At 35.9% G+C, this 26,085-nt stretch overlaps 3 protein-coding genes and 1 long non-coding RNA gene across 5 annotated transcripts in view; 1 reads left to right on the top strand and 3 right to left on the bottom strand.

Moving 5' to 3' along the window:
- Window positions 1–6,721, top strand: part of LOC149708947 (transmembrane protein 53-A-like) — a 30,392-nt gene extending 23,671 nt beyond the window's left edge. For both annotated transcript variants that reach the window (XM_089864393.1, XM_089864392.1), the window contains one exon: window positions 4,612–6,721. In XM_089864393.1, the coding sequence (XP_089720519.1) occupies window positions 4,733–5,704 (972 nt within the window). In that variant the 5' untranslated portion in view covers window positions 4,612–4,732 and the 3' untranslated portion in view covers window positions 5,705–6,721. The remainder of the gene's footprint in view (window positions 1–4,611) is intronic.
- An 895-nt stretch (window positions 6,722–7,616) lies between these two features.
- LOC149708946 (ionotropic receptor 93a-like) lies at window positions 7,617–10,789 on the bottom strand. The gene is made up of 4 exons (XM_089863166.1): window positions 10,619–10,789; window positions 9,884–10,052; window positions 8,970–9,187; window positions 7,617–8,224 (listed from the first exon to the last, which is right to left on the bottom strand). The coding sequence occupies exons 1-4, from the start codon at window positions 10,724–10,726 to the stop codon at window positions 7,922–7,924; spliced, it is 798 nt and encodes a 265-aa protein (XP_089719292.1). The 5' UTR covers window positions 10,727–10,789; the 3' UTR covers window positions 7,617–7,921.
- Window positions 10,790–10,795: 6 nt separating this feature from the next.
- Window positions 10,796–13,136, bottom strand: LOC149708945 (uncharacterized). The gene is made up of 3 exons (XR_016380069.1): window positions 13,097–13,136; window positions 11,622–11,725; window positions 10,796–10,968 (listed from the first exon to the last, which is right to left on the bottom strand). It is a non-coding gene; the product is annotated as an uncharacterized LOC149708945 (long non-coding RNA).
- Window positions 13,137–15,940: 2,804 nt separating this feature from the next.
- On the bottom strand, window positions 15,941–23,523 carry LOC149708944 (acyl-CoA synthetase short-chain family member 3, mitochondrial-like). The gene is made up of 15 exons (XM_089863159.1): window positions 23,336–23,523; window positions 19,695–19,829; window positions 19,494–19,637; window positions 19,381–19,430; window positions 18,801–18,924; window positions 18,627–18,737; window positions 18,511–18,551; window positions 17,795–17,898; window positions 17,619–17,714; window positions 17,479–17,542; window positions 17,341–17,422; window positions 17,126–17,248; window positions 16,938–17,037; window positions 16,138–16,313; window positions 15,941–16,065 (listed from the first exon to the last, which is right to left on the bottom strand). Exons 1-15 carry the CDS (start codon window positions 23,456–23,458, stop codon window positions 15,982–15,984), a joined length of 1,557 nt encoding a protein of 518 aa, XP_089719285.1. The 5' UTR covers window positions 23,459–23,523; the 3' UTR covers window positions 15,941–15,981.
- Window positions 23,524–26,085: the final 2,562 nt, after the last annotated feature.

Here is a 26,085-nt window from a genome sequence, read left to right as displayed (position 1 = left end):
GTATGTTACAATATTTCTATAAAATTTTTCAAATGCAAGTTTTTAAATCTGATAGAAGTTAACTATATATAATAAAATAAATATTATATTCTAAAGAACTAATTAGTAAATCCATTGCAGTTTAACATTTCTGTTAGTAAAAAATTTGTCACTAAACATTTATTTTTGTAAATTTATTACACTCAAATGTTTCTATTAGTAACTATATTGCAGTTAAATGTTTCTATTAGTAAATATATTGCAGTTAAATGTTTCTATTAGTAAATATGTTGCAATTTATCATTTCTATTAGCAAAAATATTGCAATTTATTATTTCTATTAGTAAATATATTGCAATTAATCATTTCTAATAGTAAATATAATGCAGACATTTCTAATAGTAAATGTAATTAAATTTTCATTTCTGTAAATTAATTGCAGTTAAACATTTCTATTAGTAAATATAATGCAGTTAGAGATTTCTAATTGTAAATGTATTGCAATTAAATTTTTCTTTCTGTAAATTAATTGCAATTAAATTTTTCTTTCTGTAAATTAATTGCAATTAAAGATTTCTTTAAGCAAATATATCAAATAATATGTAATTATATTATTTCATTAAATTTTATTAATGAAAACTAATTGCAATATATTTGCAGGAACAAATAATAAAATGCAAAATATTTACCAGAAATATATTTACTAAAATAAATGTCTAACTGCAATATAGTTACTAAAAGTAACGTTTAACTGCAGTAGATTTACTAAATGATTCATTTATTAGAAACATTTATTGAAATAGATTTACTTGTTGATTCATTTACAAGAATCTGTGTTGGTTTCTCTGTACCTAATTAAGTTAATAATTAAAAATAGTATAACTGATATATATTTTTATTATGAAGAGATTAACCTTAAATTTAGCAGTAATCTAATTCCCGAACAATTCTTAATTATCTTTGCTTTTCATTTTCACGAGGCCCAACTCTATGCTTAAATATCCTTGACCTTTACGCTTTATGAGATAGAAATCTAATGTTTGACCGGTATTAGCGCTGCAAGTCGTGTTTCGGTCCTACCCACTATCATGGCCAATTCAATAAAATTTATAGTTGCTATTGCTAAAGTTACAAAATTTCGATATGTATTTTAAATATACATGATTTTCAAACATTTTAAATTCTGCACGCAAAGGGCCCACCCCAATGTAATATCTGAGTACTTTATGTCGTATTTTAATATAAACAAAATCTTTTAAGAAATTTCACTTTCAAATAAATGTTGTTTAATTAGGCGTTGGTCATAAAGCTAAAATGATAGCGGGTGTCTAGAATGGGTAGTACTTTACAGGCTTAGAGTCGTCTTCTGTACAAACCTTGCACGAATCAACTGAACCACTTCTAAAAACCTTTCCCTAGCGTAACTGATACCAATCATTTAGTTTGATAAATTAAATACGGAAATTATCTAATTGAGACTGTGCCATAGAACAAAGAAAACATATTCAAACAAACTTCTTTTTGAATTACAGGCCTATATGAGATAAGAATGAAAATAATTCTAATTTTGTTAATGATTGTTTCTGTTGAAATAATGAGTATGTTAATAGCGAGTACGTAGGGAAAGTAAGATATTTCCCTAACACTAGTACTTAATTATAAACCATCATAACGGAAAACGCCCGTTGGCTATCTTCCTTGTCAGGCGATCGGGTAACCCACAAGCTCACGTGCTACCTTCATACACGTGTGACATAGTAAAGACCGAAACGTGATACAAATTGAGTTTGACCCGCATTAAACGGAACTTAGGGGGCTCGCTACCTGTATCTAAACGCTCATTGAGGACTCTTTGAAGTATTTGTCTTTTTTACCCTCTGGCATCTAAACTTTCTCCTTACAGTATTATCTATGTATTTAGAGAATTATTTTACCCTGCAGCCAGAATGAGAATCACAAACTAGTTTCATTTTATATACTAGGTAACCATATTTCCATTTTCAAAGGTTTCACGGAACTAAACACTTTCTATTCAAATAGTTTTCAAAATAATAGGTTCCTATTTACAATAATTAAACTTTTATTATGAAAATTTTCAAACGCTTAAAGGGGAATGAAATGGACAGACAAGCATTTTATAATCAATTTAGGCTAATAAAAGAATTTCAAATCTATTAAAGGCCGAATTCCATAGAAAAGGGTTCTGACGAACTGAAAACCGAGCATCCAGACTAACAATGGAGCGACCGTGCCGATTTTCGAAGCCCCGCTGGGGTAAAAGATGGAAGGGTTCTAGCTTCGAGAGGAAATAAATTTAAAAGGATTTCTATTGTTCATCTTCAGTTCGCTAGAACCACATTGCACGGCATTCAGTTAGCGAGAACCCTTCCATTTTTTGCCCCAGCGGGGATTCGACAATTGGCACGGTCGCTTCATTGTTAGTCTCGATGCTCGGTTTTCAGTTAGCTAGAACCCTTTTCGCTGGAAGTCAGCCTTTAAATTGAAAGTGTGAAGAATAATCATGCAATTCCTATAATAATTATATAAACATCCAGGAAATACCTCTGAATGATTTTAAAATTCAAATAAGTTTGAGATTTAGATAATTTGAAATTAGCTCCTCCGATCAATCGCGTAATTAATTAATGAATTTTAATATCCCGCTTAGGTATTTCCTGGAATTTTCATTATGCAGAATGATCTCATAATTGGTCGATAAAAAAATCATTTAATTTTCATTTTCATCTTCAATTTAAGGAAACTTATCTTTCAAAGTTTTCTATGTTGTATTGCTCGGCCTAACTCATTTATGTATTATAAATTTCGTTACCTCTAACCAATTACAGCGCGCCGATCTATCTGAAATAAAACACGTGCTTTCTCTCAACGTGATCTTGCGGTCGCTAAATTATTTAAAGATTCCCAAAGGCGATTTTCTTAAAAAATAAAAAATTGAGAGTTAGTGTTAGAATGTCAGCTTCTGAATCTTTGAAACTTTTTAAAAAAAATTAACGTTTTGACAGGTGTTGATAATGATTTTAATATACTTTCATTAGCTTAAATCGATTAAGAAATGATTGCCAGGCTATTTCATTCTTATCTGTATATATTTTAGAAAATGGTTTGTTATTATGTATGTTCGATGTGCATGGGAAGGCCATTATACTTTAAATTCGCATTTTACTTTGAAATTCCTGATATCGTTAATTTCGGCAACCATGACGTTTTAGAAGTTTCAAAAAACTAAAATAAAGTTTTGCCTCGTAAGTTAGTTTTATTATTTTAAAATTAAAAACATTTCGAAAAGAAAAAAATATACAGCCCATGGGTGTTGACCTCATAATGTTATCGCGTTCACGTAGTGACTTTTTCGAGCACGCGACTGATGCTTGCTCTATATAACGCGCTGCGTTCGACGACACCATCACGTGTTTGTCATGCCACCATTAATTTTTTATTTTTTCATGCTAGCTAGTCGGCGGAAGTCAAGTATTAAAATAAATGCGGAACAAGTATATATTAGTGTTATCTTGTTTATATATTAGTGTCGGATAATCAGTTTTTACGATATAGCACGTGAAACAAATTAATCACACTTAATCTCATACTTTCACAAAAAGGACTCCATAAGTTCTCATTTTCTTCTAACTGAAATATTTCGCTTCCGGGTATCATTTTAGATTACACTCTCCACAAAGATTTATCACTAGCATATTATTTATCTTTTACGTGAAATCTTTCAATTTGATGTCTTTGTAAAAGCTTAACGAGCATGTCTGAATTAAAATGCACTTTAATGAGCTAGGGGGTATTTTTCTCTTTAAATCAAGCCAAGTTTCGTTAAAATTTCGCCAAGATACAAATTTTTCAAATATTTTAAAAACCCTTTCACCCACTAATCGATTGTTATATTCGAATTGCGCGGGAATTATTTCCTTCCCCTTCTGCGTCATAATTACGTAAGAGGTAGGCTCACGCGTGAGCTCTCGCAGGACGCGAGCCTCAATTTAAAGCTCTAAAAAAGACTTAGCAATAACATTGTGTATATGATTAGGCTTAAGCCTAAACCTTATTTCTTATATGCTTTTCACCTTTAAAATCACATGGAACCAACATTAACTTTAGTCTCGCGCATTATTTATAGAAACTAAATTAAGGAGTACTGAATGTGAGGATTACATGAAAGTACACAAACTAAGATGGTTAAATATAACAATGCCATAATATCAATTAGAGTTAAGTAGGCAGCGGAAACCAGTTGATAATTTAAGATAATATTGATTAATTAGGCACATCTATGCATATTATTATTAACATTAAACCTATGATAATCTCCATAAGGTTAACATTCGATACGACCATGCGTCCGATAACAAGGCGTGTCGTATTACCATATTAACCAAAAAATGAAACCATTGCTGTGATAACTAACACATTAACCCATGCCTCTATTCTGTTTTTTTTTAAATTTTATCTCGCATATAAGGTTTTACGGCAACCTGATACTTATGCATTATAGGCGCGTCGTGTTATTGTGAAAGTGAACCATGAAAAACACATTAATAGATTCGTTTGAACTCTGATCACAGATCGACCTTGTAATAATTTATGTTTGTTTCTTTATTTTTTCAGATTACAAACAAGTTGAGAATACAAATGGGAAAATTGCACAACTTAAAATTAAGCAAGATATTCCATCAATAAAAGACGTTGCAGAACTTTCTTTCAAAATTGAAATAACCCAAATATCAAGATGTTTAAATCCATAGCTACAACTTTAGTTCGAAACAATGTCTGTCGTTACTCGACACCATGTTTGGCAGCTACCATCACATTTCTCCCTCAAACTCGATCTAAGAATTCATCGAGAAAATTCAGTTGCAGCTCAAGCCAATATCAGACCCCAAAGACTAAATCTGTAGTTTACCTTCTGGGTTGGACAGGCTGCAAAGAAAAAAACTTAAAAAAGTATACCGATTTCTACGAGGAACAAGGATTTTCAGTGGAAAAATATTGTCCCGCTTCGTCTCTCGTATTTGGAGCTAACCCAAAGAAGATACTTCTCAAGCACTCCTCGCATATTTTGAAAAATCTCTACGCTCAAGATTACCAAAATGGGCTGATCTATTTTCACAATTTTAGTAATGGCGGTACTTTCATGTACTACACTTTACTGAAAGAAATTGAGAAAGCTGGATTGAGAGACATTAAAATTGCTGGTACAATTTTCGACAGTGGCCCATGCCCCAACACTTTAGGGATCACATACAGAGCAGCTTATAACGGGGTCAGTGGTAGTAACCTCCTAAAGGCTTCGGTAGGTTCACTCGCAGTCGGTTGGATCTACTTTATTTTGCATCTGAATGCCTTAAGAGCCAGGTGCAAAGGAATGACCATGGATATCGAAAGATATCGTTATTACGTAACCCAAGCCTTGGCTGAGATGCCAAATCACGGCCCTGAACACTTCATCTACTCCAGTTCGGATCTTATCATCCCAGATTATGGAGTGGAATGGTTTATGACAGAAAGGCAAAAGAAGGGAGTTAACGTTTCGTGCACCAAATTTGGCGACTCTGCTCACGTCAAACATGCTATTAATCACTCCGAGGAGTATCTGGCTATAGTAGATAAGTTTATTTCTACCTACACCGAAGGATTCAGCGTTTGTGATAACGCGATGAGTAGAAATTATGCGACTAGTGGAGTTTTAGCTAGTAGCTAAAAATCTTAGTGAACCAAACTGGCTTTGAACATTTCTTACTCGATTAAATTTTTAGCTTCCACTATGACCTTCAGAAATTTACCAAAAAATTTCTGAAAATTCTAGCTAATCTTTTAAAATGAATAGTAAACCGTGGACAAAGTTCTTTAGCATAAATAGTTTCTTTCTCGATTGAAATCATTAAAACCATTACCATTTAATCAGAAATAACGTGCTATTCTTTGGTTAATGACTATCAATGAATGATTACTAATATTTAATGGCTTAAAAATAATTCATTTTTCTTCAAATAACCGAATTTTTTATAATTTTTATTTTGAATTGTTTACAACTTCAAAAAGTCAATAGAAGGTGCTAATAACATTACATGATATCATTATAAGAACTGATGGTACTTTTTCCTTCATTCGTGAATATCAATGATTATTTTTTTATATTTAATTACTCTATTCAATTAACCGAATTTTTCAAAGATTGAATTTTTATTTCATTACCATTTCAGCAAATCAATATTGGGTGATGATAACATAATATTATTAATACTAACAGGAATTTAAGGATGATTTAATTCGTTGTGGGTGGGTAATAATCTCGACCAATCACTTAATTTTGCTGACGTCATAATTTATAAACTGCTGATTGGCTGCCTCGAATAAGATTCAACGTTTTTCCGATTCTTCATATGAATCGTTCGAGCGACAATTCACAGTCCTAAGTGCTACTATCTATAAATCCCTGATACTAAAGATATATTATTACATTTTACCGAAATATATTTCATACTTTCCCTTAACGATAATATTGTGAACTTAAAGCTATATTTGGAGTTTATGTTTTATTATTTTAGTGTATAATTTCTTTGATACGAAATATATATATATTTCAAGGGTAAGGGTTTTTACAAATATGTGCATGATTGTTTTTATACGACTTGTAAATTATATTATTACACTGAATTTTGAATGTTTTGTATCAAATTCATCATAAGGTATTAATAATTTCAAGAATGATTTTAAATTTGTGTTGTGTCATTAATTATTATAACTTCAGGTTCTTACATTGTTAATTAGGCATATTTGTTGCTATACATTTAAATGTAATCCATCAATTTCTCAGGAGTATAACCATAAGTATAGTATATACAGCCTGGCTTACTTCAGTTACTAATTATGCATTACAAGATAAACGCTCTCAGAGCGTTACTAACAGACAAAGCTGAAAAAGTAGGACCAAGGATAAACTAACTTCGAAAGTCGAGATCTGAATTTAGACAAACTCTATTTAACTCTACTTTTGGAACTTTTGGTAAACCCAATTGCAAATTTTTCAAACAGAAAAATAACACTGCAACATGAAAGGAAGAAACCTTGAAGTAAGAATAACGGCAACAAATGCTCCATTCCCAAAGGAGTTTCTTGGCTGTCGTCAAGTTCCTCAAAATTACATTTTTTGAAGTCCCTCAGCGAGTACTCGATCCATTTGTTTATAATGTGACTTTCATAAAGCCATTGAATTCTGAAAGTAAGTAATTCAAAATGATTGTTCTTTGTAATTGGAACAAAAGTGAATTTGTTAAAGGGTCTAAAGAAGAACTTTAAATTCTATTGGCATAAAAATTAACCAGGACATGAAAGTGAGTTCTCAAACAATTTTTGTCTTTATTTAAAGTCTACTTCTTTTATTGATTTCTACCAGGTAAAGTCTCTTCTGAATAGAGCTTGTAATTATCTATCCATTATCCACGTTATTTTATCTTTATCCATACTCGAAAATTATCCGGAGAACTTACATGCTAAATCATATTATAATCCACAACTTTGTTTATAAATAATCGGTTATCCATCAATTTGTGGATAATGGATAGAAAATGCCATGCACTACTTCTCAGCAAAATGACAATCACTGTTATGATTTCTTTGACATATAGCTCCGAAAGGTGTAAGTTCACTAGTGTTTTAGGCTAGATTTGAGTCGAATAATACGCTGACAGGACGTTTAGTAAGTCATGGTTCAAATGTTTCATATCACGGCTAAATGGACGCCGTTCCCTTCGTATTTTAATCAGGACTACGATTATGACGTAAGCCGAATGACGTCGTGCCTGCCCGATTTTAGTACCCACCCACTATTTTTCAAAGTGCTTCAAACTATAAATTACTTATTCTGTTTTAAAAGCTCTTCTTCAACATTTCATGTCTCAAAAACTATAAGCAGTTATTAACACCTTTTATTCATGTCTTTTATCAATAGATCGGGCAAACCACGTCGAAAGGCGAAGATAAAGTTGTACGGAAAGAATGTCTCCTTAACAAAGTACATGGATCTGTCGTTGGTCAAATTGTGGCAAAAGATTGCAAGCAAAAATTTGACGACACTGGCGTCGGCAACACCCACACCTATTCCGTCCTTAATATTCTGGTAAAGTTTCGGGGTTAAATATCGTGTTGGAGGGACGATACCTTCCTCTCCGTATTTAAGGGAGTGCCTATATATTTTCTGATAATCTTCCAAAGGTGAAAGCTATAAAAAGAGAGAGAAAATCTGACGTAAATAAACATTCATGTGGAAATAGCGAGAGTCAGACCAGGCAGATACTATTAGCACATCAACCTCTAAGTACACATCTGTGACTGCTCGATGGATCGTTTCGGAAAAGGGCAAAGGACGAAAGTTTTCTTACCATCAGTGAGCACGTATAAGTAGGCAGATAGGAGAGACCAAATTCTTTGGCAGTCCCCTTTCAAAACCGGTACCGAGCTGTGGCTCGGTATCAGAGTTCCGCGCAAGCGCAATCGGTGCAATAGTGAGTGAAAACAATCAGAGAAGTTTGTTTACGGCCAGTATTCTTAACATATCACGTGATGTCAGGATCCTCGGCTGTGCGCAGAGGTAGGTGCGCGTGAGAGAGATATCGGGCTGTGCCGTTATAGTTGCATTCCCCTTCTATCTACGACTCTTCTTATACATGCTCACTGTTATCATGGTTTTTATGGCAACCACGATAAATATCACCTGTCAACCAAAATTTTTCAATAGGTTTATGAAGAATCACAAAAGGACCAAATGGCCTTGAGTGTTCTCAAAATTCACATCCCCCAACCCTTTTCCCGGCGCTATGCTAGAGAGGACTCAGTTCGTACAGTGGAAGGCGAGCGTTTTCCGGTCCTCTTCCAGACATGGCTACTTAGAGGTTGATCTGCTTACGCAGATGCTTCGATGTTTAAACGCTACAGGGGCTGATAGTTTTTACTTCTTACACTCTTACTTCAAAAACCTCTGAAAAAATGGAACCATCCGGCAAGTACGTTATAACATCCGTTCTCTGAGCTAACTGATGTACGGTGTCAATAATGCCAGTTTTGGATCGCACCATTAGAATTGATTTAAACTGGCCGGTGAAGGCGTTCATCAGAATCATTATGGACAAAAGCCACAAAGCCAAAATGTTTTTTCCAACTCCAGAGGTTGGGTTTCTTGCAGAACCTAAATTGATAGATAATTGCATTTGCTTAGGTAAGTGTTAAAACATCAAATGTAATTAATTTAAAGCATTGCATAAAAGTCTATATTTGACTAATGTTGGCGCTAAAATTGTAACAAAATCGTAGGTATAGACAGTTAATTATGTGAACTGAAATTTTTCAAGAAGCCTAAAAAATCGATGTGGCAGAGATTGTTTCTTATGTTGTATTTGGCGAGAGGCAAAATGTAAGTATCAGTTTTAAATTCAGCACATCAGAGAGATTCTCCTAGACATGTCCATTTTTTCTACAAAAGGATCACGTGACGCGTGCTCTCTTCCAATCAAATGCGCATAAAAAGCGCCCTCTGGATAAGAAATTACAGATTGCTGTCAATATCATTATGTCGGGGGGACATCTGTCTTTCTTGGTGGCATTATTTCCAAAAGACCCTGATCAACTAATATCTAACAATAAGTAAATGGTGACTCTCGATCGATAGTGCCGAACACGACCGAAGAAAATTTGACATAAGTTACGGCCGGACGAACCGAAATTCCGTCGGGATCGGCGTAATTTGTTTTCGCTTGAACCCGTTTCCGTCCTCGTTTTGGGTCGAGTGGGAATTTTGCTTTATAGCTTCCCAAGTAGTGGAAATTGGAGTAAAATCTCGCTTGACAACGAATGACAGTTCTTTAACTACTATAGAAATCTTTACCTTCTGAGAGCAAAGCCGCCAAGTAAATCCAAAAATATTGGGTCAGTTTCCTTTTAATACCACTAGATAGGGCGCGGAACGACGATGTTAATCGATTTTCATGTAACAAATCAGCAAAAACGGCCAGCATAATCAATACCACGAATCCGCCCATCAAAGCAAACCATATCTGAAATCCACCAATAGTCGATCGTTATTGTCAAAAAGTATACTTTTTCAACTAACGTAACGTTTTAAAAATGAATTTACATTATTCAAATAGGCACCATGTATCCATCTATAATAATAACATTGAACCATCTAACGCTAAGGTTCCATGATATTAAACACGTTTGACTGGCAGAATATAACACAAAATACCAACAGCCATAACATGGGTTAAGGAAGCTGCACCCTTAGAGTTGCATTATTACCATGATGCCTATCGAAGAGAAAACTCAAGTACGTCTTCTATCCTAAGTCTGGGTAAAATGGAGTCTATTGTTTGACCACCTTATTTTGGACAACAAAGACGTTAGATATGACTTCAACGAAAAGGACTTGGTGGACTGGAAACTTCCTATATCTAACGTCTTTGGATCAACACACCGAATGTGCTGTCTTATCAAACAGACGACAACTTCGGCCCTCTTTTGAAAAAGGTTTATTGTAGACGGATAAATGGTTCCAGTTTAAAATATTTTTTAAGAATATAGAGTTCTATCGTGAACCGTTCATTGGTAAAGTTTCACTAACCTCTCCGTCAAAAGTGTAAAGAAATCCAAAGAAACTACTAGGTTCGCTTTGTCCGCTTGACGCGAGTAAAACAATTTCTGATGTAAAAAATACTGTCGACTCGGTCATCTTAGACGACAAAATCCTTCTCTCGTCCAGAACCCAAGGTCCGAGTATTAAATCTATGTCCTAGAAGACATTTAAACACATTTCATACAATTTTGGAATATTCCTTTCTTGCTGCAGGATTTCGCAATATTTAATTGAAAACAAACGATACCTTGTCAACTAGTTGCGCTATCATTCCATCGTATGATCCGTTCGGATAAATGATACCGAATCGGTGATCTCTACCCATATGCGCTTCTAAGCTGAAAATATTAGTGCAGTCTTCAAAATTTAAAGTAAAATTAAAACAAAAGTATAAAGTAATTCAATTCAGTGTGAGGGACCTCTATCAAAAAGCATAAGCCCATCATAATCGTCATTAGTATGGGTCTGCCGTAGGGGCTATATAGTATCTGCATTATCCACGCGAGACTAATTTAGAAAGACTGCTACGCCATCTTCGTTCTAAAGTTTCTCCTTTAAAACGGAACAGAATACTGGCATGGCCTGCTGCGATTTTCTCTTTTTCGAATTATGATTAGATATACGCCACGTATTCTGTTTTTGGTGAATACGCCACCAGGAACTTAGAGAAGAAGACACGGGGTTAAAAACATTGCCTTCCATCTCGCTTTTCGGCGCCTGTGCTGTAGCCTTTTTGTACCATGAGAGTGGGCAGAGACGGCTATGGGTCAACCCCCTTGCATGCCTCGATACCGGGGGTTGTCTATCCTCGTTTTTCCATCGAAGAGGCTTATCCTCTACACTTTTATTAAGAATGCATGGTACTAGACTAGTAAAAAATATTTCGACCCATACTTGAAGAAAGATAGAGGCTTATGCTAAAGAGAATTCTAGACTGTAGAAATTCTATAGCAAACGCAAATTTTTTTACAATGTATAATTGTTGGTTTACCTTATATTGTAAATACTACATATTGTGCTCAATATTTTGTATTGCACACCATCAATTTGAAATTTTCCTGAATCCATACCGGTAATGATAATCCAGGGTGGGAACTATTAAGTTAAAAATAATTATTTATATTCAGTCGATTTTGCCATGTGACGCAAATTTGAGTTAGAAATAGGAAAAAAAACACTACGGCTAAGATTTTACTAAAGCACCAGTGTAAGAGCGCCTTCTAATCAATGATGAAACCAATTTTTAAACCGTATTTAAAAATGCTCGTTGAGAATAACTTCCTAAAATTCAGATCTATCGTAGTCATTTAAATATTAACTAACTTCGATAAATTAACTCACAAGTTTTTGTAAGATTTCATAATGATTCTTATTTTCTTTCATTAGTCTTAATCGATAAATACGATTGTCCGCCCATTTTATTATCCGTTAGATGCAGAACAAATATATAATTCTAAACTTCAGAAAGGAATGTAAACTATACAGTCGAAAATTTTTCATTATAAAATATTTTCCACAAATGGAGTTTGGTGAAGAAAACGAAGATAAGTAATATTTTTTTTTAATAATTGAGGTTTTATAATTTATTTAAAACTAAAAATTTTAATATCTTGTACTTCAGCCAATTAAGTTTTTCCACATATCTTTTGTTTTTTTTTTCATGTCTTTGTCTACAAAGGCAGTTTTTTTAATTGTTATTGATTGAAATATTTGGAAATGGGGCAATAACAATTTAAAACATTCAAACAGGATAAAGCATGCACCTTAAAAAAAATTTGACCGATTTTGTCCGGTTTCGTATAAATTTAATATACTGATATATAATTTCTACAAAGGATGCAGAGTTTTTGGTTTGAATTCGCCGTCATCTTAGATAACGGTGACCATAAAAGTAACCAAAAGAAACAGACTAGAAAACTTTCGAATATTATTACCAGGCAGCTTTTTCATGGGGAAAGCCGACAATTTATCCTACTAATATAATTCCCAAGTTGTTCCTAACTAGTTACGATAATTAAGAGCATTGCACTTAGTTGAATAATATAGTTTTCAGTTATATGATTAAGTCGGAATCATTTCTAATGGCTAAGCGTTGCATATGGAACGCCATTGTGGAAACGCTCAATTTGTCCTCTTATCTCTTATCAAAAACGTAAAATTTGGAAGGCTTCTAAAAGTTGTTGCAGAAGGGGCCCAAAGAGAAGTATTATATACTTCTGGTTGCTGAAAAACTCTAATTTAGACTGCTATTAAATTTTTTAAATTGTCTTCTGGTCTGTTTTTAATGTTTAACATTCTTCTAAATATTATTTTATCACTAACGGTAATTAGTTTTATTTTTGCAGATAAATTCTTCCAATAATTTGTAATTTAGGTTATCAAACTAGCATTTAGGTGAACGTTCTTACAACTCAGTAACCTTTGAAATAAACAACTGCGTCAATAAAGATAACAAATTTCACTTACGGGAAGAAATCCCATTTTCAATGTACTTAAGTTTCCAGCTAAAGACTAATACACATAAAAAATGATTAAATAAACGTTACTTTGAATGTTTTTGGGTGCTATCGTACCATAATTCAATCGTTTAGAGGTAATGATATCGCTTTCATAGGATGGTGTTTGTCTTTAGACTGGTAAGAGCTAAACGAAGCTGTTGCCTTTTTTATAAGGTATTTAGACCACTAGTATCATTAAAAACATAATTAAAGTAAGTATGACACTTCCTACTGCCGCATAATGCTACATAACTTAAAACTTAAAGTAAAAAGCGACTCTTAGCATGCTGCCTAACAACCTGCACATCAATTTTACCTTAACAAAGGCAGGAGCCAATTAGAACTAGTACACGAGGACAAAGCTAAAAATAGCCCTCTCCAAGCAAGTTATGTAGCTTGTAATAGCTAGGAGCTTGACGTGAAAACGGAATAGGGAACTTTCCAACGCGTCTAAACCATGGGTGCTTTCAGCCATTGCGAAAAATCCGTCTACTTCAGCATATTAAAGAGCTCGCGAAGTATCGAGGCTTAACTAGCTTCATTGAACTTTAGTTAATTTCAGAAATGATTGGGCTAAAACTCTATTAAAAGCAAATTAGATGATTGTTAGTAAGAATTATTTTCACATAATTTGCGTTACGTTAAAAATTTCCTGGATTATCCGCCAAACAACTTTAATAGCACGCGTACAAATTATTACAAGTGATGTCACGAAAAGGTTGAGCAACAAAATAACCAGCTTCTCCAGTATCGACGACCCGATTTAAACCGCGACGTCAAAACCGGAAGTAAAAAAAAAAGGTCACCCAAAAAATAAACTCTGTTGCACTCAGCGCTATGTCCATTGCGAGTTGTTGAACGCAGTCCATATTTAGGCTTTGTATTTGGCTGTACCTCAACAATAAAATGTGGGTTTGAGTTGGAAATAATAATTAACGTATTTTGATGGGAGTTGTACTTATTGTCGTTATGTTACTTTTTTATCTTAAGACTTTTGAAAAACCAATACTTAAATAATTCAATAACTTAATTTGTCGTGTTTCTAATGAACTACAATCGATAAGCCATTTGCCAAAGTAAATTTGCAACAAGGTTTTTCACTTAAAATGTTTTTCTAGTAACATCAATAAAAAGTTTCTCTGGTTTTTTATGGTGTCTCCATCTTCCAATATTTTTTAATGGTTTCAATCCATACTTTTTGACGGAGGCGGAACCAATAGAAAAAAATATCAGTTTACCAGCAAGGCGGATAAATGTTTTTCCAAGTCTACGTCAAGGAGAGAAAGGTAGCGGAAGATGAGTTGAGAGGTCAATTCTGGGTGGCTTTTAATAAAAACCTAACACTTCAAGAATCAAAATGATATTTAAAACATATTAAAACCAAAGGTGGATCATCAGACGAAAAATGCTGCTGTTCTGCCGATGACAAAATAAGTGGTCAGTAAGTGTCACACCTATAACACCAAGTATGACACTGCCTTTTAAAGCTAGAAATTATAATAATAATCTAAGCTTTACCTATGAAGGGATTTCCACACTAAGCCTGTGGCTTGTTTACAGGTGGGTCCCTATACAGGGTGTTTGTGAAAAGTCCATCAATAATGAAAGGGCGTATTTATTGGGCCATTTTGAGTCGAAAATGTTCTATGACATTTTGCCGTCCGAGCCACGGTTTTCGAGTTATGATTTGAATATTTTAGGGATGACCCCTTCATTAAATTAGCGCTGTCTTTCAATTTCTTAATTAAATTTAAGGGGTCATCCGTAAATTACTCCAATCATAACTTGAAAACAGTGGCCCGAACGGAAAAATGTCATAGAACATTTTCGACTCAAAATGGCCCAATAAATACGCCCTTTCATTATTGATGGACCTTTCACAAACACCCTGTATAATGTATAGAGGGGTGGTGGCTAGCCCCTATGCCACAGCTAACCTACAGCGACTTATACTAACTATTACAATTAACCTAGCTGCAAGTTTTGATGGAAAGGAGAAACCGGGTTACACCGCGGAGGAAAACTCCTTTTAACAAGCGGGGAGATAACTTGCAAACTCTACTCAGAAGGATTTGTTCCCAGATTTTCACCCAGTGTTACAATCCGGGATCGAACCCGGGATCCTCTTGCTACTAGGCGAAAGCGCTATAACCGCTACGCCACCCCACTAATGACGGATCTAATTTCACCAGTAGTTGAAAGACTTTGTACTCAAAATAGGTGTTCGTCTGATTTATTCCATCCAAGACTTAGCTGGTGTAAATAAAAATAAAATCAATATTTATTATTGCAATTGTATTGCCCTTTTTCAGGACGTCGGATTACGCAGCACCTAATACTTATGGTCAACGACACATAATTGTCGAGAGACTATTCTGTGAGGGGAATTTTCAATAATGTATGTATTGATAGAATTGGTAGAGAAGTAAGTGAAAAATTCAATAAATTAATAAAGTTTTTCAAAACCAATATATTTAATATTAAAATGACATAATAGTTACTTTTGGGCTTAGACCAGTTGCGATCGGTAATTCCATTACAGCAGGCTTCAAGTTGAAGAAAAATAAATTCTATATTACTCGACCTTTAAAGACCCTTCTCAAATGTCGGGGTAAAATAGAGTTTGGTGTTCGACCACCTTGTTTTCTGAAGAAGGAGCATCCGGTAGGTGGATCCAAAGACGTTACAAACGGCTTCAAACGAATTAACTTTGATGGGCAAGTAACTTTGAAGCCCTATCTCACGTCTTTGGGTATATCTAGCAGACGAAACTGCAGCCCCCTTTTGAAAAGCGACTGTTCATTCCGAGAAATAATTTCATACAACTCTTTATTCATTTGCTCGCAATACAAATTATTCGTCAAATTTGACGTAACCAGCTTCGTTTAAAGCAGTGCCAATATCATTTAAAACTTCAGGGTTTTCCACTCCGCTTTCCTAAATATTGCAATTAAAAGTTGGTCAGTTAAGTTAATGAGTTAATGTGAGATTTATGAATATAAAAGCTACCAGTATTTTAAGTCCTTTGGTCAAAGCCGTTATACTTGATCTGTTAATTTTCCCTGTCGGGGTTCGAGGTAAATCTTTCACAGGAATTATTTTACCGAAAGTCACAGCTTCGCCAAACTGTCTCGACAATATTTCCAATATCTCATCCGAAATTCTTTTCAAATTATCAATGTTTCCTTTACAAAAATTTAACATAAGTTGAATGTTAGCATCATTAAAATTATTGAATATACTTGTTTTTTATCATTTAGTCATCACCATAACACAAGTTCATAAGTTATGATCAATAAGTATTACACTACCTATACTTCGTAATGCCAGAGATTTTTTAGAGAACTATTTCAAGAACGATGCGAGAATTGACTACACGCAGTTTTGTTGTTATTTAGTCAGTACTAATCCTTTGACAGCGCCTTCCCAGGCGTCGTTTTACGAGAATCTATGACGTTTCATCTACGTCACTTCATGACAAGCTCTCAGTAACCAGTGACAATTTTATGGAACATATCTTATGAACTTATGCCACAAGTAAAGTAAGTGATAATGCTAAGTTTCAAGGAGGGTTTGTTCCCAACTTCATACATAGGGGTTTTTGCGTACAGACGGGATGGGCAACTCAACAAAAATATTACTCCTTGGTCATAATATCTAGGGGTGGCTTCACGATTCACGAACGGCTTGCCTTATACCGAGTTATTTGTCACAAATAACGTTTTTCTCGAAAACGCAACATTACTGATTGCATTGTTGTTATGTTGCTTAAGTTATCACTAATTAATTATAAGAGGATTTTGCGTTACCGTTTTTCACCATAAACAATGTAACTGGAACTTCTTTAAGGATTAAATCTGGAGTCGAAATCACTGCGCATTCCGAGACTTCAGCATGACTCATCACTGCCTGAAACAATCAATATTGCTCCACATTTTATAATTATATCGTAGATATTTAGGCCAATGTGTGTCCACTTCTCTGGTGTTATAATTACCTCTTCAACAGCTTGAGCTGCTAAATAAACGGAACCATGTTTCATCATAAAATCAACCCTTCCCTCAATAAACAATCCGCCATTTTCGTCTAAGTAGCCCTCGTCTTTCGTGTCAAAGAAACCCTTTAGAGAAAATAACAACAGAAATTTACAAAAAATAATAAAGTGTTGAAAATATTGGTGAAAGTACGATAAACGCCACATAAGTAATTTACCGGAAACTCTTCGAAGTAACTCTTTTTACATTTTTCATGTTCATTAAGGAGACTAATTAGTCCACCTGGTGGTAGGGGTAATCTAAAATAATAACGTTATTGTTAAGCAAGGACAATCTTAAGCTTTTATAAACTTGCTTCAGTAAAATCCTTCCTATTTCGTAAGGTTTTGCCGTGGAATTGTCAGCTTTCTTTATGACAACTATTATTAAACATTATGCAGTATATTATATTGTTGTTGGCTTCTAACTTTTGATTAGCAAAATAATGAAACAAACATTCAATTCCTGGTAGTGGAAATGCCGCACTAAAGACCCTTCTAACAGAGTTCTTTGGAACAGGATTGATTCCAGCAGTAACTAGACTCGACAGTTCTATTATAATAGAATAATTCAAATGTTTTGATTTTTTTCTCTATTGTGAAATACTTGCACTGAGTGTTTGCACTACGCACCAGTTTGACCGTAAATATTCCAAACTGTGGTGTTAAAAGTTTCTGCCGTCCATTCTGAGGTTAACTTATCTACTCTTTCACCTCCGTAAATTATTTGCCTTAAACTGAAAATAATAACTTCAGTTCAGAATTATAGAAACATGCCTAATTAATACATAGTTTACAGGCGTGGAGGATTCATACCATTTGCACAAGGAGACCTGGCAACTTAGAGTGTAAAATAGCAGACGATTTTACACTCAAAGCCGCTTGGTCTCCTTGTGTTAATGGTAGGAATCCTCCACGCCTGTAAACTATATATTGCAGTGTTTCCCAAAGGGTGTTACTATGCCATGAGAAATTCAGATCAACTTTTAAACTTCGAGTTCAAAATCGTGAATAGTATTACGATACAAAACCGCCTTACCCTAATATATTACTGAAAAATGTCTAGGCCATATGTGGTAGTTCCATTTTGGTTCACAAATAAACTCATTGTCTCTAGTGTTTTTAACACCGGCTATGAAATAATATTTTCACCAAACATTTAAATTACAGTATAGGTCAATGTGAAATATAGAAAATGTTCAAAATAAAATTCTTTCAGATCCAAAAAAAAATGTTTTCACATGAAAAACTGTTTGTCATATTTTATAATCGGCAAAATATCTGACGTACTAATGAAAACTTTGGGAGACACTGAGATTTTACGAGTAATTGCGTTCAAAATCCCTTACGATTTCAGATTAAATTGTGAAGCGATCTCTCCTCGAGGATCCTTTAATGATATTTAAAATAAATGACCGATCATTTTGCTCCGATCACAACGAAAACAACAAGACTCGCAGCTTACCATCGATTTCAAGATTTTCAAAACTCCAGCTCTTAAAGATAATCTAGTCACTTGGTTTCTTTCGACTAGCTTGTAAAGAGCTGTAACGTCAGAAGTCAACAGAGGATCTCCCTGTTATAAAACATCATTGTCTATTATTTTAAATATTTGAAATTAATAGTCTTAAATGTATACCTCGTAGATTACTGTTTTAAAATTCATCATTAATGGCATATAAACCAGAATGCTATGACTAGCTATCCATCCGAAGTTGGAAGTCATGTATATTACTTCATTTTCCTGGTCACACATTATTAACCTTGGAAATATTTCATATTTTAATTTTTATAGCTGTCTAGATTCCTTATTAGGACAAATTACATTGGCTTTTTTTTAAGAAAAACATTCCAACGCTTCTTGTCTTTGAACAATCTATTTCATTTGACATTAAACCTTTGGTTTTACTTTCTCTAATTTAATACTCTATTGTGAGTTCTATACCTTACTCTGCTTACGTCGCCCCCTAATTATATATTTATTAACTATAACAGATCTAAATTAACAATGTAGTCCCTTATCCTACTTCTGATCTGAATTAGCGACATAACTGATTCGAATTAACAATACATCTGACTTAAATATGTATTATAACTATTAAAAATCGCAATAAAAAAGGATTATTATTATTATGATATCACAGTGTTTATGAATTTTTTACTTTTGCTAAAAGGGCATTTGCAATTTTCTACTAAAAAAACTCATAATTTCAACTTACGAGTCGCAAATGAGCTTTACCGAGTAGCCTCCAGTTGGATGAACAATTCCCTGCACAATTAAAAAACAGATCACAAGAAAGGTCATCATAGTTAATACGCATGACTTTCATACCTTTGGTGCTCCTGTAGACCCTGATGTGTACACTACGAAGAGTGGTTGATTGGCTTCGACGGAAACACACTCTAGAAATGGTTCTGTATTATTTAATTTAGTTTCCCAATCATCGTCCCTTCCATCCGTCATGGACACCGGAATCTAGACGTGAACTAGTTTTATTCAACTAATCTCCAGTTAATTCCTCTTTGTAACTACCTCTTGGTGATGTTTCAACACTAATATATTATCCGGTTTATGTTTTGACATCTTGCACGCTTCGTCAAGCATGATCTTATAACTAACCCAACCATTTGCGTGGTATCCATGTGTAGCCGTCAATACGACTTTAGGCTTTCGAAATGATAATAAAACAAGTTGGGAAAACCAAAATATTACCTCTCCGTGTCAAGAGATCTACTACTACAAACGTATTTACCTAGATATGGAATTATTTCACTTTTTTGAAGTAAAAATTTACGAAATATTGAAGCAGTATTCCAAACATAGCGAATGTACAGTAAAGCAGACGATATTTTACATCCAATAAGGATAAATCTTGGACACATGGAAATCAGTCAATGGGGAAAAGAACAGGAAATGAAGTCTACGCTTCAGCTGTTTACCCTATATTCTGAAAGCTACATTCACAACTGGTTTGCAGTGTAAACACTATCGTCTCGTCTCACCTCAACAATATTCTTAGTTTGCCAACATGAGTGTTAACGTTAAATAACACCAAAGCTAAATTGTAGCTAGACGCACTAATAGTCAATGCGCACCATAAAGAGAATAAACAGTCTGTAGCTACTACCAGGGAGTAAGGAACGTTAGAGGGAGTATTAAAGTGAATAGGCGCGTTCGTTAGATTCGTGGCTAAAATCGTCTCTCTCTGGCGCTGACTCGGGGACTCAACGCGGTGTCCGCGCGCATGCGTCAAATTTAAAAACCGTCGTGTATCTGTTTTTTAACGAGGTATTTTTCTGTTCTCGCCGTTACGGCAAGCCCGGCCGCCGGCGGCTCGAGATGCGCCGCTCGGCCTCAGCCGATGATATCTAACCAAGGCTTATTATTATTATTGTTGATGAGGAGGGTACGCGCCCTAGCACCGATGCCAAAGGCATATTGTGCATCCTCGTAATCAGGCCTTGAATAGGCCTGTGGCTGCAGCGTAGCGAAGAATTCGCTCCACCGTGAGAGAGGAGACCCTCGAGGGTTCCAGGGTGTGTGAATCAAAATATTCTAATCTAAGCGAGGCGAAGTAGTCGCACTCGCAAAGTACGTGGGCGGATGTTTCTTCCATCTCCTGACACGACCTACAGAGAGGGTCGTCGGCAAAACCCATCAGATGGAGGTGCCTATTAAGCCGGCAATGCCCGGTCAAAAGACCGGTGGCCAGCCTAATATCCCATCTGCCGAGCGAAATTAGGTCCCTAGCACGAGACCTGCAGGGACCATCGACAAACAACTTTGTCTGTCTCTGGCCCTCCATGCTGTGCCAGAGCTGATTTTGTATGACAGTCAACCTGTCATGCAGACACCGTTTGACGTGCCTGTAGGGGATGGGGACGGCCGGCTCCGGCCCCAAGAGCTTGGCCTCCGCACCCCTTTTCGCAAATCTATCGGCTTGCTCATTGCCATAATATCCGCTATGCCCTGGCACCCAGTACAGCAGAACCCTGTTGCAGGATGCCAGTCGCGCTAGCAGGTCGAGGCAGCTACGCACCAGTTGAGAAGAAATCTGACACTGGTTCAGAGCGTGTAGTTTTCGTGTCTAATTTTATTCTCAGAGCTATATTTATGTTGAAATTTAAAGAAAATGTTATAATATTTAGTTGAAGACTTGGTAAATGTCTCAAAAAATTTCGAAACTTGAGCTTTAAAACGTTGAATATTTTATAACGCCTACCGAACGATACCGCAAATTCGCCTTCCGGGCTTCCCGGTTATCTCGACGGCGAGTCGAACAGAGTGAGTGGGGCAACAGTCGATGGAAGCGGAAGCTGGCGCTGGCTGCAGAGAGAATTTTTAAATTCTCTCTGCTGGCGGTAGTAAACGACGTCACTCGCGCCTGCGCGTTAGCAAAAATTGAGGAACGGAGATAAAAATTCCTACCCCCCACTTTCTTTACCATTTGCCACTGTATGACGGTTTTTTTAGCATTAGCTCAAAACTCCCTCTAACGTTCCTTACTCCCTGCTACTACCCGTTTACCATTAGCCCTTTTACTATTCTAATTGCCACCACGATCTTTTCTTCTATTATAAAATCTTAACCTGATTATTTAAGAGTGTATTTAACTTTCGGCTCACTCTGAACCGTTGATGTCTCTTCATTTCAGACACGAAAATCAAAGCCCAAAGTTTGCTTCACCTCAGGCTTCAATTATTTACTCTTTGTTTCACTAAGCCTATAGCGAATAATACTTGATATATCCGACGGAGTCTAGGTCTTAGTTTTCTTCATGAAATAACTAAACCCAGGATTATTCTATATACAGATGTAGTATAGCTTAAGTAATATATAAACAGCCATTTCAAATAATAATATTAAAAAACATCCTTGAAATATCAAAATGAAACAGAGCTTTAAAGCTACAAAAGTACTAAATGCATCGTAATTACAAAAAGATTTCCACATATTCACTTTATATTATGGAAAAAGTGAATATTAAGGTTCTGTAGGATTTCTTAACACATCAAAACAAAGCGAACTGCTAACTCGGCGCACTAGTGTGATAACGGACAGACACACACAGACAAAAAAATAGACTGCTTTTTAACTCTTTCCGTATTAATTTTGAATTGAGAAAAGAGATTATCTTAAATATTAAAATAAATATAATTATTTTTAATTATTTTAATCTTCAATTATTAACATTAATAATAGTTAAATCGTTTAAAATAAAGTTATACCTATTATCATCTCAAACTTTGCTAATATTGACGTTTAAAGTGAAGGGTACCCCTCTTGCCCGCTTTCCTCAAATTTTGGGGTTTCCATTATAATAGTAAGGAAAAAGCGCAATTGCGAAAACCTTTGGTGGCGATCCCACCTTAGGGAGGCTAGACGTTTCTCGTAACCCTAGCTGATCGCCGCGTATATCCTAAAACCAAACGATGATAATGGAGTAGAAGCCAATGATACAGATTGGTGTCTATGTGGAATAGACGGAAGACCAGTGGATGGTGGTGTTAGAAGCCAATGATACAGATTGGTGTCTATGTGGAATAGACGGAAGACCAGTGGGTGGTGGTGTTAGAAGCCAATGATACAGATTGGTGTCTATGTGGAATAGACGGAAGACCAGTGGATGGTGGTGTTAGAAGCCAGTGTAAGTGCAGACGGGTGTCAATGTGGGATTGACAAAGAACAGAAGATGGTGGTGATTAGAAGCCAGTATGTACAGACTGGTGTCCAAGTGGAATGGACGAAGACCAGAAGATGGTGGTGATTAGAAGCCAGTAAGAACAGACTAATGTCCGACCAGATGATGGTGTGAGAACTCAAGTAGAGGAGCCATTTCCGTGACTGTGAAAGCAGTTCGGAAATGGCGAACACGTTTGCTCCGATACGCAAACTACGAACGCGGTCACGTGGGTGTAACAACGGACAGACAGACAGACACGGCCGTTACAAAACCTCTCCTGGACTACGTCACACGGAGAGGTAAAAATATAAGTCCCATTTTCACATTTCTTCTCGAAAATGAGAGATTATTCAATTTTCTACACCAGACTTTCCATTACCGAATTTTTAAAGATGACTGAAGTTACTTTAATTTCTCAAATCATTTTACTCAGCGAGTCGGCGATTGTACGCAAAAATTATGATAACAATCTCATTATAACAAGTATTACCTTAGAGTGATCCATTCTAGTAGCCAAATCTTTCGCTGGTAGACCACTTGGCATGGCGCAATGAATAGCCCCTATTCGACAACATGCCAACATTGCAAAGACACCTTCGGCTATCATGGGCATGTATATTACGACTTTATCTCCTTTGTTAACCCCATATTCCTTCAGGACTCCTGCGAGACGAGTAACCTAATATAAACGTAAAATATTAAGCAGCTACACAAATTTAATGAAAACGTCATATTTGTACCTTATCGTAGATCTGATTATAAGTGTAAGTTTTCCTTGTCTCTGTAACTGGACTATCGTATACTAAAATTTCCATATCTCCACATCCATTCTCGACATGTCTGTCAACGCAATTGTAACACATGTTTAGTTCCCCGCCGGTGAACCATTTCGTGATTGGGGCATCGGATAAGTCGCAAACCTTGTCCCATGGTTTAGTCCAAATTATCTGACTGGCGACTTTACCCCAGAATTTATCTGGCGTTTCCCAGGCTTCTTGTCGAAGTTCATCCAATTGTCGTTTTTTGAACTCAAATTCTCCCAAGTTGTCTGTTGAAACAGAAATTTAGTAAGCTTTAAAAATCGCTTCTAAAGGACTTAAACGGGGTAGAAGACGCCAACCAGTGCCGGATTAAGCAATTTTGCACCCAGGGGCCGAGATAATATGTGCCCCCTTAAGCCGGGAAAAAGGAACAGCAAATATTGCTAGAGGGGAATAGTTTTACTCAATGCGCCCCCAACAAGCCTTGCGCCCGGGGGTCAGTGCCCTCTCTCTCACCATTTATCCTAACCTAAAGCGATATCTAACCTAACCAGCAGAGACATGCACCCGGCGTTGTCCGTCAGCCCATTGGGACATTTTTAAAACTTGTTGGACCGCCATTTTAAAAGATAAGCAAAACCAAGCTCAAAATCCATAAAAACTCATTATAAGATATTTGAAACAAGTGTACTAAATATTAGATCAAACAATTGAAACGAGCGAAGGTTATTTCATTAAGGTTTTACATTTCTTGCTGCCATTTTTCAAAATGGCCGCGCATAATTATTGTAAGTGTGTGTTTTCTGATTTTGAAATTCTGTATGCTTCAACAATTGATTATATTACGTAACTATTGAATACGGTCGGTTGGACATGAGCAAGAACCGGCCATAACCTTTAATATACCTATGGAAATCATTCGATGGAGCCGTTCATGGAATAAAGCGAGCTGGTATTATTTATATTTGAGAAAGACGGTTTGTTATTACGAAGTCTTATTATATTAATGACGGCCATATTTAAAGATGGTTCCGCAATGGAAAAATCTTTCTTTATGTCTTTCTATTACTTAAGAAAAACATTTTTACTAAATTTCAACTTCCTACGTAAAGTTTGTGGGCTCAGCTTGTCAGGACTTAACTCCATCTAAACGACTGGCTTTTTGTTTCACGAAACCTGATTTTAAATTGATTCCGAAAGATTCTGACAAACTGATTTGTCATTCCTTACTCCAGATGTGAAAAAAATATATATATTCAAGGTAATGTAGTTTTCTAAAAAAATAGAATGTCTTCTATCTGTGCCCTAAATGTTTTCTAACGTGCATCCACTAAAAATAGTTGGTGGTATTTTTTACTCAATATACAGTGTGGAAGAGATAAGAGCAACACCTACCTTTGTGTAAAACCCCCAAAACCCTGACGGACTACTTCACTGCAGTACATTTTCGAGCTCGTATACAGGGTGTGACATGTGTCATTGTATGCAAATGAGAACGTGCAACAATTATCATAGTGAATATCGTTTAATGATACGCACTTTGAAACGTTAAAGACCTACGATTAAGCTTAGGAACTAAGGCATCACACTACAAATTAAAGGGCTTTTGGTAAACCCATCAGCCTAAATGTTCGATGTGCCTACCGTCGTGGTGTAGGCACTCTTCAAGACGATTGTCCATGCCTTGTATTACGTTTTTTAGCATTTGAGGAGTGATTCGTTCAATTGCGCTTCGAATTCTGGCCGTCAAGTCGTCTACTTTTAAAGGTTCTGTTGCAAACACCTTCCCCTTAACATATCCCCATAAGAAGAAATCAAGTGGGGTTAGGTCAGGGGATCTTGCTGGCCACGGAATTGGTCCACTTTTACCGCTTCAACGGTTTGGAAAGTGCTCAGTTAGCCATTGGCGAACATTGACCGCCCAATGTGGTGGCGCACCATCCTGCTGGAACCACAGGTCCCGCATCACTGCTAATGGTAATGCGTCTATCGTATCACTAAACTCGTGGCTTTGGCCTACTTAGATAAGGAATCCATTCGAGGTTACGAAGGTCAGAATTTTCCGCGGCACTGAGAATTCGGCACATTATTCAATCAAACGTATACGCGTCGTTACTAGCAGCTTAGTTCGTATAAACGTTGTAAGTCCTGTGTCGTAGACGAATGGCAGCCTACTTCAACCGAGAAAAATTGGACATGACGTTTATTTTGGGTGAATGTCGCGGTAACGTTCAACAAGCGGCATTGCTTTATGCCGAACGCTTCCCAAACCGACGAAGGCCGGTTCGAAGAACCTTCACGAACATTAGAGACAACCTACGAGATTTCGGGAGTTTCGTCGTGTAAGACCGTAAACGTAGAAGAGACCGTATAATTGGTAATCATGATAGGGAAGTCGACATTCTAGCACGTTTTGAAGCCAATCCTCAACTAGTAGTAGAGCGGTCGGAGAAGAGGTTGGTCTAAGCCATTCAACCGT

This window comes from Phalangium opilio, unplaced genomic scaffold (genome assembly GCF_054372755.1).
Source record: "Phalangium opilio isolate 3A_F unplaced genomic scaffold, DU_Popi_V2 ptg000013l_1, whole genome shotgun sequence".
Taxonomy (NCBI): domain Eukaryota; kingdom Metazoa; phylum Arthropoda; class Arachnida; order Opiliones; family Phalangiidae; genus Phalangium; species Phalangium opilio.
Note: the sequence above shows the minus strand (reverse complement) of the source record. Positions and strands in the feature narration are given on the sequence as shown.